Below are 13,075 nucleotides of genomic sequence, written 5' to 3' on the forward strand. Positions count from 1 at the left end.
TTTACGTTTTAATGCCAAGTGCGTGCGTCATATTAGGTTGTAATTCGCTATGACATTGAAATCGTTAAGACTCATCAATTAATGTGCTACAATTTTTCATACAAATAAATTCACATCAAGTCAGTGAGTTTTAATTTTGATTGTCATATCGAATAATTCTACAGTACCCTTAGTACGTCATTGCGCATCGCGCGAGCATCGATGGTTTTAAACTACTGATAACATTACAGTATAATGAACCTATTAGTCAGTGGCGTGACTACTGTTATTGTAAGGAGGATCCTCCTTAGTCGTTCACTATTGACAGAGTGAACCCTTGGCGATGATCAATTTTCTCTAACTAATGAGTTCCCCACGATGTGCCTCCTCGTTTGTACAAAGTTGTAGTTTCGTTTTAATAAATCCCTACACGTAAATATGGGAGGGCCGATAAATTTTCCTCGGCTCTCTAATATAACCGTGTTTTTTACAGTTTTGTATTTCAGATGACATTGCTGCAGATTTTCCTTTCACCATATGTTGAAGGAAATTTTTTAGTTTGCATGAAAAAGATCGCTTTGAAAGGCCGCCAAATTGGGCTTCTTACTTAACTTGTTCTATTGTGTTTGCATTTTTATTTTGTTCAAAAGTTATGTCATTTAAGTACTTTTGACTTGGTTCGGTGAAGATAGATAATATATCGAATTTGGATCTTTATACTCTCATGTTATACTCGATAGTCGTTAACCATTTACGCTTGTGAGGTATGCGATCATATACTAAGGGCACGAGCTGAATGTTATAAGAGCACAGGCATGTCAAACGTTATCGGGGTCTTGCAAGGGACAAATTTTGAGCCGTCGGGGGTGCGCTAGTAGTCATGGCGCTCCGGCGACGGCTCCCTGGATCAATCGGGCGACTCGTCGGCGGCGAGAGACGTGGCCGGGAACAGCGGGTACCATCCGTACGTGCGCTGCGGTAGGGTCAGCTTGTCGAGGCATATTTCGACACCGCCGAGCGCCAGGTTGTGCTCGAAACCTCCGCAGCGCTGCCACAGCATAACTACCAGTGTACGCCCCAGAGCTTCGCTTGCCTAAAATATTAATAAAACGTTAAATACAATTAATGACGTGTAATATAAATCATATAAACAACGAAAGCCGATTGGCTCATTGGGCAGCGATCCTTCTTTCGGAGTCCAATGCTGTGAAAATATTTGTGAGATGAACATTAATGTTTTTCTGTGCTGGGTGTTGATCTGTGTATGATAAGTATTTATGTAAATTATTTATAAAAATATTCATTAGTCATCTTAGTACCTATAACACAAGTTACGCTTAGGTACTGTGGGGCCGAATGGTGATTTGCGTATTGGCTTAATATATTAAAAAATAAAAATTACGGACATCTGTGTAGGAGGCCTTTTCAGAGATTCCAAACTCCGAAAAGTTGCCATCAACCCCTATTTTACATTCTGTAACCTTAATTTCCAACAGAGATGCAGTTCCTATGACTTGACCTGGTTTGGCAACTGAGGTTACAAAATTTAAAATGATGGTTGGTTGGTTATTTGATGAGCGCATTTATTAGTATCTTACTTTCTATTGGGTTTTCCTGAAAAGGAATTTAAAGAAAAAAAAAAACAAATATATCTAGAATATCAGTAGATACCAGTTTGGAGAGGAAGTTGGTAATATCCGCTACCATGTCTCAGCATTCTGGTTATTTTCACCAACATGTGACATAAAAGCGTATTGACGAAGGATTTTTCCATTTTATAACAGCCTACCAAACTCAATACAATGTGCTAGCCTCTTGGCATAATATTTGTAATCATCATGATTCTCACCTCTTAGAATGAAAAGTTAAGTTTTTGAGAATATTATCCGGAACCCTCAGGCATCCAGGTTTCCTCACGATGTTTTCTAGCTCCGTAAATTTAGAGATGGGTACGGTCCGCTTTTTTTTAATATTAAGCGGTCCCTCGCGACTTCGTCCTCGCATTAGTCAACCTTAAAAGATAGACATATGCTATCGCGGACTTTTTTTCAGAAATTTTAGAGGGGAAATCTTTGTGATACATGATTTTATCGAAGCTTTAACCGGTTATGAAGCGCACGCAAAAGAAGCTTTCAAAACGAAAAAAAAACCACCGATTTGGAACATTCTTCATTGGTTCTACGTTCCTATTAGTCATCGCGTGATTATATCTAGCCTATACACTTCCTCGAAAAATGAGCAACACTAAAATAATTTTTCAAATCGGACTAGTAGTTCCTGAGATCATCGCATTCAGGTATACAAAGACAACTCAACAAACTCTTCAGCTTTATATATGAGTACAAGATTGTAATAGTTACCAAGTATTTAAGCGTTTGCTTGAAATGAGGCTCTGTGGTGCGGCGTATCACCCTGGTCTTGCGCTTGTGCAACCATTTGTCGCCGTCTCGCAGGTAGCACTTCACGTACGAATCCGGCACCTCACCGTTCACGCCGTAAACCCGTCGAGCATGAGAAACCTGTTCGTTAAATAAACAATTTAATTTCCAAAAAAAACTACATTTCTATAGTTAGTATAATATAATCAATATATTAATTCTGTTGCAACAAACTTTAATTTAATTAAACTCATAAATGTTTAACACAGATTAGGGTATTAAGCATACGTAGAGTACAGTTTTATATACGTAGAGTATTGTTTTATGACGGCCGAGTGGGCAGCGACCCTGCTTTCTGAGCCCAATGCCGCGGGTTCGATTCGCACAACTGGAAAATGTTTCTGTGATCAACATGAATGTTTTTTAGTTTCTGGGTGTTAAACTGTATTTTATTATTTATTTATTTATTTATTTAAACAACTTTATTACATAATAAAGGAAACACACACAGGCACATTTACATTAACATAAATTATATGCAAAAGGCGGCCTTATCACTAAAAGTGATCTCTTCCAGACCTATCTTCCAGATCTACCTTAACTATTGGAATAAGGCAATGAGAGACGGGAAATCGCAATTCTATGTAAAAAAAAAATTATGTTTATTACTCATAAAATTATTCATCAGTCATCTTAGTACCCACAACCCAAGCTACGCTTCCTTTGGGGCTAGTGTCCATTCTGGTATTCACTCTACAAAAAAAACTAATTTGGCATGTTTAGAAATAGAGTTAGGTATCCTTTTCCTCAAGTAACATAGTGATTGGATATTAAGACTAGGAAATTAAGTTTTTTTTAGGGATTTGTTTACAAAATAATTGGCAGCACTGCGTACCGCACTGCTACTCGGTTTATGTACTGACCTCAAGTTCGAGTTGTCCCTTGATCATGATGATGCTGATGTTGATCTCCGCGTGCAACGGCGGCAGGTGCGCGTTGCGCGGCGGCAGCTGGCCAGGCCCCAGAGGCACGTCGTCGTCGTCCGCGACCGCGTCGCACGCCGCTGCCGCCGGCACCGCCGCCCACATGCTGCCCTTGCGCCCCGTAGCGGTGCCTGCGACCCACAACACGTACTACCCTCCGCCCGCGCCCTCCGCCACAACGTCAAACGTTCACTACTAGCGGGCCGACAGCGCGGCCAAACAACTATGTTGAAACCCTCGTATCGCTCTATCGTTTCAACGCATACGTCAACAAATAAAAACAGAACAAGTGAAACCATTCAATCAAACATTTAAAATAAACATTACACAAAGTAAGCACGTCAAACAGCATCGTGCCGATGTTTACAGTTTCGATAGGTAACATAGATCGTCAAACGGTTCCGTTCCTTAACACAGAAAATATGAAAGAAGAAGCGGTCAAACGTGTGCAGCCAAGAGTGTATTCGAGTTTCTAATAGTTGCTGGAAGCGGTCTTGAGATCGTAAGTATGATATAAGCATTCCGTGTCATGAGCAGCCATAAACTGTAATAGTAGTCTCAGTATGTATTACTTTCATGAAAGAACTATTGCCATGCGGCTGCTGAGTGCGATACCGGCTACGTCATGCGCGACCGCGACCCACAGCGGTGACTTCCGGTGTCCGTTCGTATCGCCCTCTCAGTTCCCTAGTATATCAGTCAACTGTCTGTACTCATTGAACAGTGTAATGTCTATGACCTACGAGTAAGATAATATGTACAGGAAATCTAATAGAATGCGCATCGTAACAATGAATGACATTCACAAAGTTAATGAAATCCAAAACATCCTAGGCGACACAATGCCATCAAAATGAACTTAGACGAACAGCCGATCAGACGGTACACAGAGACAGATGAAGTGAGCGTGATCGCCCGCGACCGGGCATGCGTCAGGACAGAACAGTACAGACACAGTGAAGTGATGAGAAGCGTCGGGCGCAGCCACATTAAACGGTGCGAGCGCGCGGCCGCCGCGCAAGCTATGTATGACCCATGCTACTACTTGGTCGTGGAACCCCAGTCTGCTTCGGGCCCTCACCGATCACGCCAAGCATCGTATCGCGTAGGCGAGTACAGCCAAAAGACGGGATAAAACTCTTGAGAGCGTTCGGTTGTGGTGCGATTATTGGAAACAGATTGGGGTGCGGTCGGCCGTCGGACATCACAAGGGATCGTGTACACCGACACCGCGCACGGACAAACCCTGTAGGGAAGCACGCGCGGCGCCGGCACGTCAGTCGCTTACCGAGGTGCTAACGGTCCGTCGCTGCTGACCAAACAAGCACACAGTACATGTCAGTACCCAAAATGTTCGCATTATCTAAGGTGGGGAGTGGGGCTCTTGGGACATGTGTTATACAACTAATAGCGATCAGTGGTTCGGTGGTGGTGTTAAGTTGAAGCGGATTAGGACTTTTAGTGGAAATACAATCCTAAATAAGGTTTATTATTGTATTCTAAAATTTAATTAGTATGTTACAAGTATAAATTTAATAGTAAGAAGGAATTCTTTAATTTACGGGGATCAATATTATTATATAGTTACGATGCATTCTAAATATTTTACAATACGTAGTTATTCTATTAAGGAACTACTTAAAACTGTCATTTATTATAAATCACTATGATCATCATATGATCAATCACTATAATTTTTGGTCAGATTTATAGACAAAGCTAATACAATTTATTCGTAAATCAGAATTAAAGCAATCTTAATTATTTTAATGAGTTATTAGTAAAAACCCTGCACGTATAAAATCTTAGAAGTAGGATTTAAAACACAGAACTTTTCGTTATACAAGAGTATTATTAACAAACAAAGTTTTAACTCTGATCGTTACTGTTAGTAGGTACAATTTTTTTTAAATGTGTGTTAAAATATCAGAATGAAAGGAGACCGTCAATTTTCGGCGTGGTCTTGTACTTTTATAGTAAATAAGTAAGAACTTCCTTAAAAATAAGTAATAAAATATATTTCCGGCTCCTAAACATGGTGCCCTTCCATTCTTAAGGATGTGTGTGTGACGTGGACGTGAATTATTTAGTAATTTATTTAAAGCCTTCGAGATAGAGCTACGTTTGTAATTACTGTCTCCCACGATTCAATAGTTTTGAAATCTAGTTGAAATAAATTCATTTTGACACAAAACGTCAAAAAATACCTCATGTATTTATCCGCCGTTTACACTGAAATGAGGAGAAGAGAGATCGTGGATTTCGAGAATAAAAAAATGGTTTTATGTTTTATTTTATTTTACTACAAGTACAAGACCAGACCACCGCTTAATACAATTTTTGGACCGTCTCCTTTACAGTTTGCCAAAAAGATATCTCTTTCACCATCTTCCTTACATATAATTATTATGGAGATGATAAAATATAATCTTATTAAATATGAATGATGTACTGGTTATGACGCACACACACACACACAAAATATCTTGACTCATGAGTACTTACGCCTGGCGGTAGAACCCGAAAGCGACAGGGTGCGCCCGAGTTCGCCTTTGACGGCGCGTAGTGAGCGCAAAATGTCGTCCGGATCACGCCGCACGCACGACGAACGTCGCCGCTCTCGTCGTGAGCACACGGCGGGGTCGACGGCACCATCTACGTACAGTTTTCAACAAAGACATTTTTAACCTACATGGATCTGACGAACGAATGATATCATGCGGATGCTCAGGGATGCTTTGCGATTAAAAAGGGTCTTAACCCTTAGCATCGAAAGGTGGGCTATTCCACCACAAAAACATTCCCAAGGAGAGTTGACTTCAGACCAAAACAACAAGTTTGTATTTAAAGCAATACTTTAATTAGTATTCAATTAAGGGGAAGAATTTTAAATAGCATAATTGTTGCAAGAATTGTAAATAAAAAAAATCTTAAATCCAACTTAGCTGGGTAGTATCTAGGCTTTGATACCCACAAATGTTATAGGAGTACAGATTTTATTATTAAATGAAATTCATACTTTTCTTGATCAACATCATTTAAACAATAGGCGAACCTTTTTCTTGTTGTTGAAACGAAGACCGCCTTGAGCCTGGCAGTGATCGAGAGAAGTCCTTGCCTAACTGATAAACTTCGACTTCCAATGTTTCGGATTGTGAAGAGCCACGTCGAGAGCCCGCTACCCAAGCGTGATCTGGATGCAGAAGCGAAGCACACTCGCCGATTGAGTCCATGTCATCTAGAAATATGACGAGCTTTTATGTACTGGTCGTCTATTAAATCAGATTGTTTTGCACGAAACGACGAATTGGTACCTGAAATAGAACGTTGTGAAGCAAAATCTCCTCGTCTTAAAGCTCGGCCACCAGTTAAAGAGCCGCGAGGTGAAGCATTTGCAGAACGAGTTCCACGCTCCTCCAGCGTCCACCAGACCGCTCGTTCTTCTGCAAACGCTTTCTCCAATTCCATCTACAAAGAAAAATAATGTTTCAATATTTCACATCGCGTTGCTAGACTAACCTAACAAATCCAGTATCATTCCATTAAGATTCAAACATCTTACTGGATACTCCCCAATCAAAATAAAACTATTTAAAGGAACAACTTACGGTACATTCACCGATGAGTACAGGATCAATGCCAGGGCAGGCGTCCCACAATGTAAGCTCGAGTGCTCGGCCCGCCAGTAAATCTGCTGTGAGTCCGCCGAACCCAAGTGTGGCGTTCCATACTGGGCTACATGACGCTGATGCAGGATCTGTTTCAACAGGTGGGCAAGTTTCGCTGCAAGCAGGAGAAAATTGAAATCAAATATCTGGCTAACGTTAAAGTTACATAGGTATTTGAATTATGAAAAGGTGACTACTAACAGTGATGGTAAGAGACGTATTCTTGCAAATGCTTCAGGCTCATCCCCATAGCCCAGTGTATGATCTCGAGGAGGCAGATCATCCGCTGCGATGAGCACAACAACTAGTTTACGAAGTTCCATCTCGAACCAAACTTGTAACTGCGCACGTGCCGGTGGACGCTCGCGAACTCGCTCTGCACGGTCTTGTTCCTGTATACGCAACATCTCTAAAATTATAATTTCTTATTCTATTTAAAATCTTGGAAAGCACAATGTGGCCACGCTTATGACAAAAATCAAAAGATCCAATGTCAGTCACATTGTTAAGCGTTTATAATCTTCTAGTAATAAAGAAACAAAAACTATTACTTATAAAATTATTGTTTCAATATTATAAAATAAACACGTGGAACAAGGGGTTAAGTTAGATTTTAAGATACGCATTGATGTCTAAAACAGATGGATTTTTCAGGGATATGCATCATAACATGCAGCAACGGATAAATAGAAGGTCAGCAACTTTGAGCCCCGTTTACTCCGTGCGATCACAATTTCATAATACTATTAAATAAGATAGCTTTTTTTGAATATTATCAATTTCACTTAGAATATACTTCATTCAATTAACATGCGTCGGGCCGAGGCATTTCTATTCATACATAAAGTAATTAATAAAATCTGACGCTCTCATCCGCCATGCAGAAAGCTTTGTCATGCTAGTATTTAATAGACAAGCCGCGTATAACATTTGATTTATGGACAAAGTTGACGAGTATTGTTTTAATTCTAGAAATGTTTCAATTTAAACGTTTAGCTGTAAAATCCGTTTCGTTTTTGTTGTGGGAAATATCTAAACAAATTGTATAAGGGTATTCTATAATATCAACTATTATTTCTACGGAATAATATGCAAACTTTAGCAAACTATGTTTCTAATGCGTGAATGTTATGTATCTTTCAAAATATATGTGGTAAAATAGGTACCACGTTCAGTGAACCAATCAGAAGGAATTGAATTTTAATAGGATTCATTATAAGTCAATTTGAGTTAGTGGATATTTAGGAATAGTTTTTCATAAAAAAAAAAATTCACTTCGACACGGCTAAAAACGGAGCTTTATTGTACAAGTCCATTTTACGAGTACATACACGTACACGCTCCATATCCAAGTATATTGATCTAAACCAGATCAATGCACGTATTACTTTGTGCAGTGTCATGCATTTCTTAGTTGGTTGGTAATTACGTAATGAGGCTGAACATTCAACTACTATACGGAAGAGCGGTTATGTACATCGTGTGTAGTAGTGTCGCATCACGAATTAGAAGCATCGGTGCGCGCCTGTCGCTCAAGGTGTTTGCGGTCCGGCGTTTGCGGTGTAGCGTGCTGCCACCACTCGAAGCTCCTACGAGACTAGTTGTTACAAACGTCTCGGACAACTGTGCGGCATCACACTACACTAATCAACAACAAAACTTGGTAACAGACACTCGATGCGCAAGACATGGACGGTACAAACTGGAGTTTGTTGAGTCGCCAGCTGTTCGGTGTAAACGTAAAGGTTTCCGGCCGGTATACTGCGCTCACCTTGTCGTGCGTCTCTTGAAAAGCATCTATTTCTTGTAGTCTCGACGCTGTTGTACCTAATATCTTCGATTAATTTTCGTTGATACTGTCACTTTATGAATTTTAATGAAATGATTTTGTGCTTGTTAGTTCATCTAGCGCGTTTAGTAAATTTAGAAATGCATGAACCTGTTAGTTCTCAAGCTTTTTCTCTCTAAAAGCGATGGCCGTTCTAGCTGCACTACATTTTTATAGTTCTTTATCGGTTGTAAGAACATCAGGCTAGTCATCCACGAATATCCTATAGATAGATTCCGATTACGGGATGAACCCTATATGCTACCATCGAGCACTAAATCTCAGCGTTTATCTAAACTTACTGATTATATTGCGATCGTTCGTATTGAGATTTGCCGATTGTTCCCTACTAATCCACCCAGCGTCGATGATGAGACTATGAAATTGGTCGGGTGATAGAAAAAATAAAAATCTGAAAATAAGTACGCAGTATTTTTTCATACACTTCACTTAGGGTTACACCATATAAACGATAACGTATAATGAATGTAGGCAACAAACAAATTAAAAATATAATTGGGTAAATATTTCCAGTGACTAAACAGAGTAACCGTTGTTCTACTTAGTAAAATGTTAACAAAGGTAAAGTATTCCTATATTATATAGAAATACTAATCTCTTAAAACTATTCTAACATGGAAGATGTTAAAGTGATTAGTACTACAGTATCACAGCAGATCAATTTGAAGACCAGCCTCTGCGCTTCTCCCTCAGTTAAATTAAATTTATGGCGCATCTATGCTGACATTACGTGATACTAATATGAAGAAAAATTATTTACAATGTGAGCACCTGATCGCCTTAAATTTCAATTTAATGCATTTTGGGATACTGAGTTACGATTAAAATTTGCATCACATCTAACAGTTAAATGGTTTAATTATTTTACAAGTATTATCAACATCAAACGTTATTGAAACAAAACTTTGATTCTTGGATCATTTTAAATACAAATATTTGATAATCATCAACTAAATGAGTGATTTAAAAATTATGTTGAGGATTTTTTTTTGTATTTTGTATAGGCCTACAATGATGGTCCACCAATCAAAGATACACTCAGAAGAAATAGTAAGATCATAGCTATATAAAACGGTCGTAGAAGCGCAGTCGAGGAGGCACCGAGTGACAGTCTCTACTAGATTTATGAAGAAACGAGAGGATCGGTCCAACGTCTCATAGATTTCACAACACATATTGTTACAATTAAAGCCTATATGTATATTATACCGGGGTTTTCGGCAATTTCCTTCGGGTCGGTGATGACGGCGATTTGTCCGTATCCGGTTCTGTGAACCAAAATAATTTGTTTCACTACAGAGAACGATTTAACTCCAGAGTTGATTTCCAATAAACCTATCGTTAGTCTCAATTATCTTGTCAAAATACTACCGTAAATTGAAGCGTGTGATAAGAGCAGGAAGACTAGAAAAAATAATAAGAAGATATAAGTAAAAAGAAGTGAAGAATACAAAAAATATGAAAGAAGAAGAAAAAATAACACACACATGAGAAACAGTACCTTTATTCGGTTTAAGAATAACAATTACTAGTATGTTTTAAGTTTTTTAAGGTTATTTTCAAAAGGTTTCAAATCCCGTAGGAGTTTGAAATGTTTAATAATAGATAACCTACTTAAAAGGTGTTAGAAACATTAACGTACCATATAGGCCATGGTGATGGTGTTGCGCCATTGCGGGCGGTGCAGGCGGATCGTCAAGCTGTGGTGCGGGTTCTACCAATAGGTCAACGACGTCTCCACCTCGTTCTAGCACAGCGCATACTTCTTCAAAACTTCGCTCTGTTAGCGGGACTCCACCCCATTCCAGTACCTAGCACATTACCAATGTTAGCTCTTTATTAATAGTTCATACAAGTCATTACAGTAGCTGAGTAGTTATTTGTAGATGCTTCTCATGTGCTGCTTCTTAAGTTTTAAATTCCATGAGTGATACGAAAATTATACGAAAAAGTCTTTTACAAAAAAATCATAATTATTGTCGTTATTGTAAGTTTTATTTTATTCAAGTGGAAAACAGAAATCGAAACGAGGGACATCATTCATAGGAAGAGTCTAGGAGAAACTTGCTAGAGATAACGAAAATGGAATGCCTGAGCTCATGAAGCGGTCTAAACATACATTTTTTAAACTATTTTAATAATAATATTAGGCAGTAAGAATCTTACTGTCATAATATCTTTCATTGTCAAGTATTATTCATTTATCGAAGGTGAAAAGCTTTTTATTTTATTTATTAAAGATTCAGATCAAGGTTCTATTATTTTTATAGAAATTTGAGTGCCTTATCTCCCTGTTGTAATCCTACAAGGTCGGCCGGTCCACCAGGCACCGTCCATACAATAACTGCCTCACGACGTCCGCTCGCGTCAGGCTTACCACCCACGACACGCATGCCGAAACCTCGCGCTGAAATGATCAAAAAATTATTTATTTTTACTAACAGCGTAGTTCTTCAAATGTGATTTTAAATTTGGTAGACTTACACCTATGCCCTTTATCATTAGGGTCTCGTCGTAAGGTTACACGTCGGGGTGAACGATCGTCAACATCATGTATGACTATTTTGATGGCTTCAGCATCAACGGACATTTGTCTCGCTGCAGCAGCTGCGGCCGCGGCAGCTGCAATGGATGCCGCTGAAGGTTCTGATGATTCGGAGCCTCGTAATGCAAGCGCATTCAGAGCTCCAGTTCTTTGCTGTAACGCGGCAATGTCCGGACTGCAAACACAAGACCATAATTCAATTTGGCTGTTAAAGGTTATATTTTACCCTGCAGTTACAAACTCACGCAAAAATGATGGAAAATCCCAAAACTATGGTGCAGTCAGTACATATTTTATGTTGTAAAAATAAGAAATTTCAAATAATTAGATTGATGATAACAAACTTAGATTTTATTCATAATAATCATCCGAAACAAAATTTTTTGTATAAAAAATATGGTACGATGGTTCCGTAAAGGTATATAAGGCATAATCACAGAGATCAAGGTAAAGATTTTTTGATTCAGCAAAAATAATTCATTATACAATTACTAATGAGTTGTAGTCAAAAAAATGTAAACGATGATATAAATATTTGGCCACGCCATTTTATTGGCGTGGATGACGATCTATTCATCCATCGTTGGATATTTCAAAACAAAAATTGCAGTTCATAAACTATGTGTACTTACAGTTGACTACCTCTTCGTCTAATCGGTCGATCTTCATCGACGCTTAGGCCACTAATTTGAGGTGTCGAGCTTATTTCCACTGAATCGGTGTCTGCCCTATAGGAACTGCGTCTAGATCCACCGCCCGCTACCACGTCAACCGCAGAAGCCCTGGCAGTTATCAAAATCAATATTAATTAAAATGGTATATTTTTCTTGTAATAAAATTATAAAAGTATTGATAGAGGAACCCAGGGAAAATGGAAAAAAAAAAACTAAGCGAATACAAAAAAATAAGTCATTTTTCAATTAGTTTTATATATATAACGTAGGTAACAACCAAAACTCCATCCAAATTTATTTCAGTACTTGAAAGTACTTGCTTGTCAACATGTAGGCACTTTGCAACGTATAGGGAAATATCATAAAAGAACCGGAAAAATAATCGTCATTCGTATTCTGATTCTAAACTATTACGCTCTAAAGGATATTGTGAGTAACGTCTTCTTGAATTGAAAGGATAAAGCGTAGGTAAAGCCTTTGAAGGGCTTACGTCTTTCCACAAACTTTGTGTTTCTGAATTGATGCATGTTCCTACGACGACACGTGTAAGCATTGGATAAGTTCAGTCGACCCACAATATTACATTTATTTTCTCATGTAATCAATACTTTATATGACCTGTTACTCTTTTATTTTGTAATAAAATTTAAAAGGTCCTTGTTGTGTTTAGCTTTGAGAGCTTTTCTCTGTTGAGTTTGTATAATGGGAGAAGTCCCTTAATTTTACGAGCGTTTCTCAATCTTAGTCGTTAACTGAGTATCTTTGAAAATGTTTACAGTGTTTTTACAACTTGAACTTGCTAGTTGCTACCAAATATTCTTAGTTAATAGAATGAGAGTAGTGTTCTTTTTTTTTACGTTAATGTATAATTTTATTTAAGGAGCTTGCCGTGACGCAATACGTTTTAACGTTATACGTATTTAACGTATTATTCATCATGTGCGATGGTCCGTACAAAAAAGTCATATGTTTAAACATGTAATGCGGGTTTTTTTTCGT

At 38.5% G+C, this 13,075-nt stretch overlaps 1 protein-coding gene across 1 annotated transcript in view; it reads right to left on the reverse strand.

Moving 5' to 3' along the window:
- Window positions 1-261: 261 nt before the first annotated feature.
- The window catches only part of LOC120630625 (regulating synaptic membrane exocytosis protein 1), a 32,433-nt gene continuing 19,619 nt past the window's right edge, over window positions 262-13,075 (reverse strand). Inside the window, exons 7-19 of the mRNA XM_039899889.1 lie at window positions 12,035-12,184; window positions 11,342-11,577; window positions 11,140-11,264; window positions 10,500-10,668; window positions 10,067-10,125; window positions 7,210-7,400; window positions 6,949-7,123; window positions 6,655-6,808; window positions 6,396-6,578; window positions 5,846-5,995; window positions 3,281-3,471; window positions 2,340-2,498; window positions 262-1,072 (exon numbers count right to left, since the gene is read on the reverse strand). Coding sequence (XP_039755823.1) covers window positions 887-1,072; window positions 2,340-2,498; window positions 3,281-3,471; window positions 5,846-5,995; window positions 6,396-6,578; window positions 6,655-6,808; window positions 6,949-7,123; window positions 7,210-7,400; window positions 10,067-10,125; window positions 10,500-10,668; window positions 11,140-11,264; window positions 11,342-11,577; window positions 12,035-12,184 — 2,128 coding nt within the window. The 3' untranslated portion in view covers window positions 262-886. The remainder of the gene's footprint in view (window positions 1,073-2,339; window positions 2,499-3,280; window positions 3,472-5,845; window positions 5,996-6,395; window positions 6,579-6,654; window positions 6,809-6,948; window positions 7,124-7,209; window positions 7,401-10,066; window positions 10,126-10,499; window positions 10,669-11,139; window positions 11,265-11,341; window positions 11,578-12,034; window positions 12,185-13,075) is intronic.

The sequence above is a fragment of the Pararge aegeria genome, chromosome 16 (genome assembly GCF_905163445.1).
Source record: "Pararge aegeria chromosome 16, ilParAegt1.1, whole genome shotgun sequence".
Classification (NCBI taxonomy): Eukaryota; Metazoa; Arthropoda; class Insecta; order Lepidoptera; family Nymphalidae; genus Pararge; species Pararge aegeria.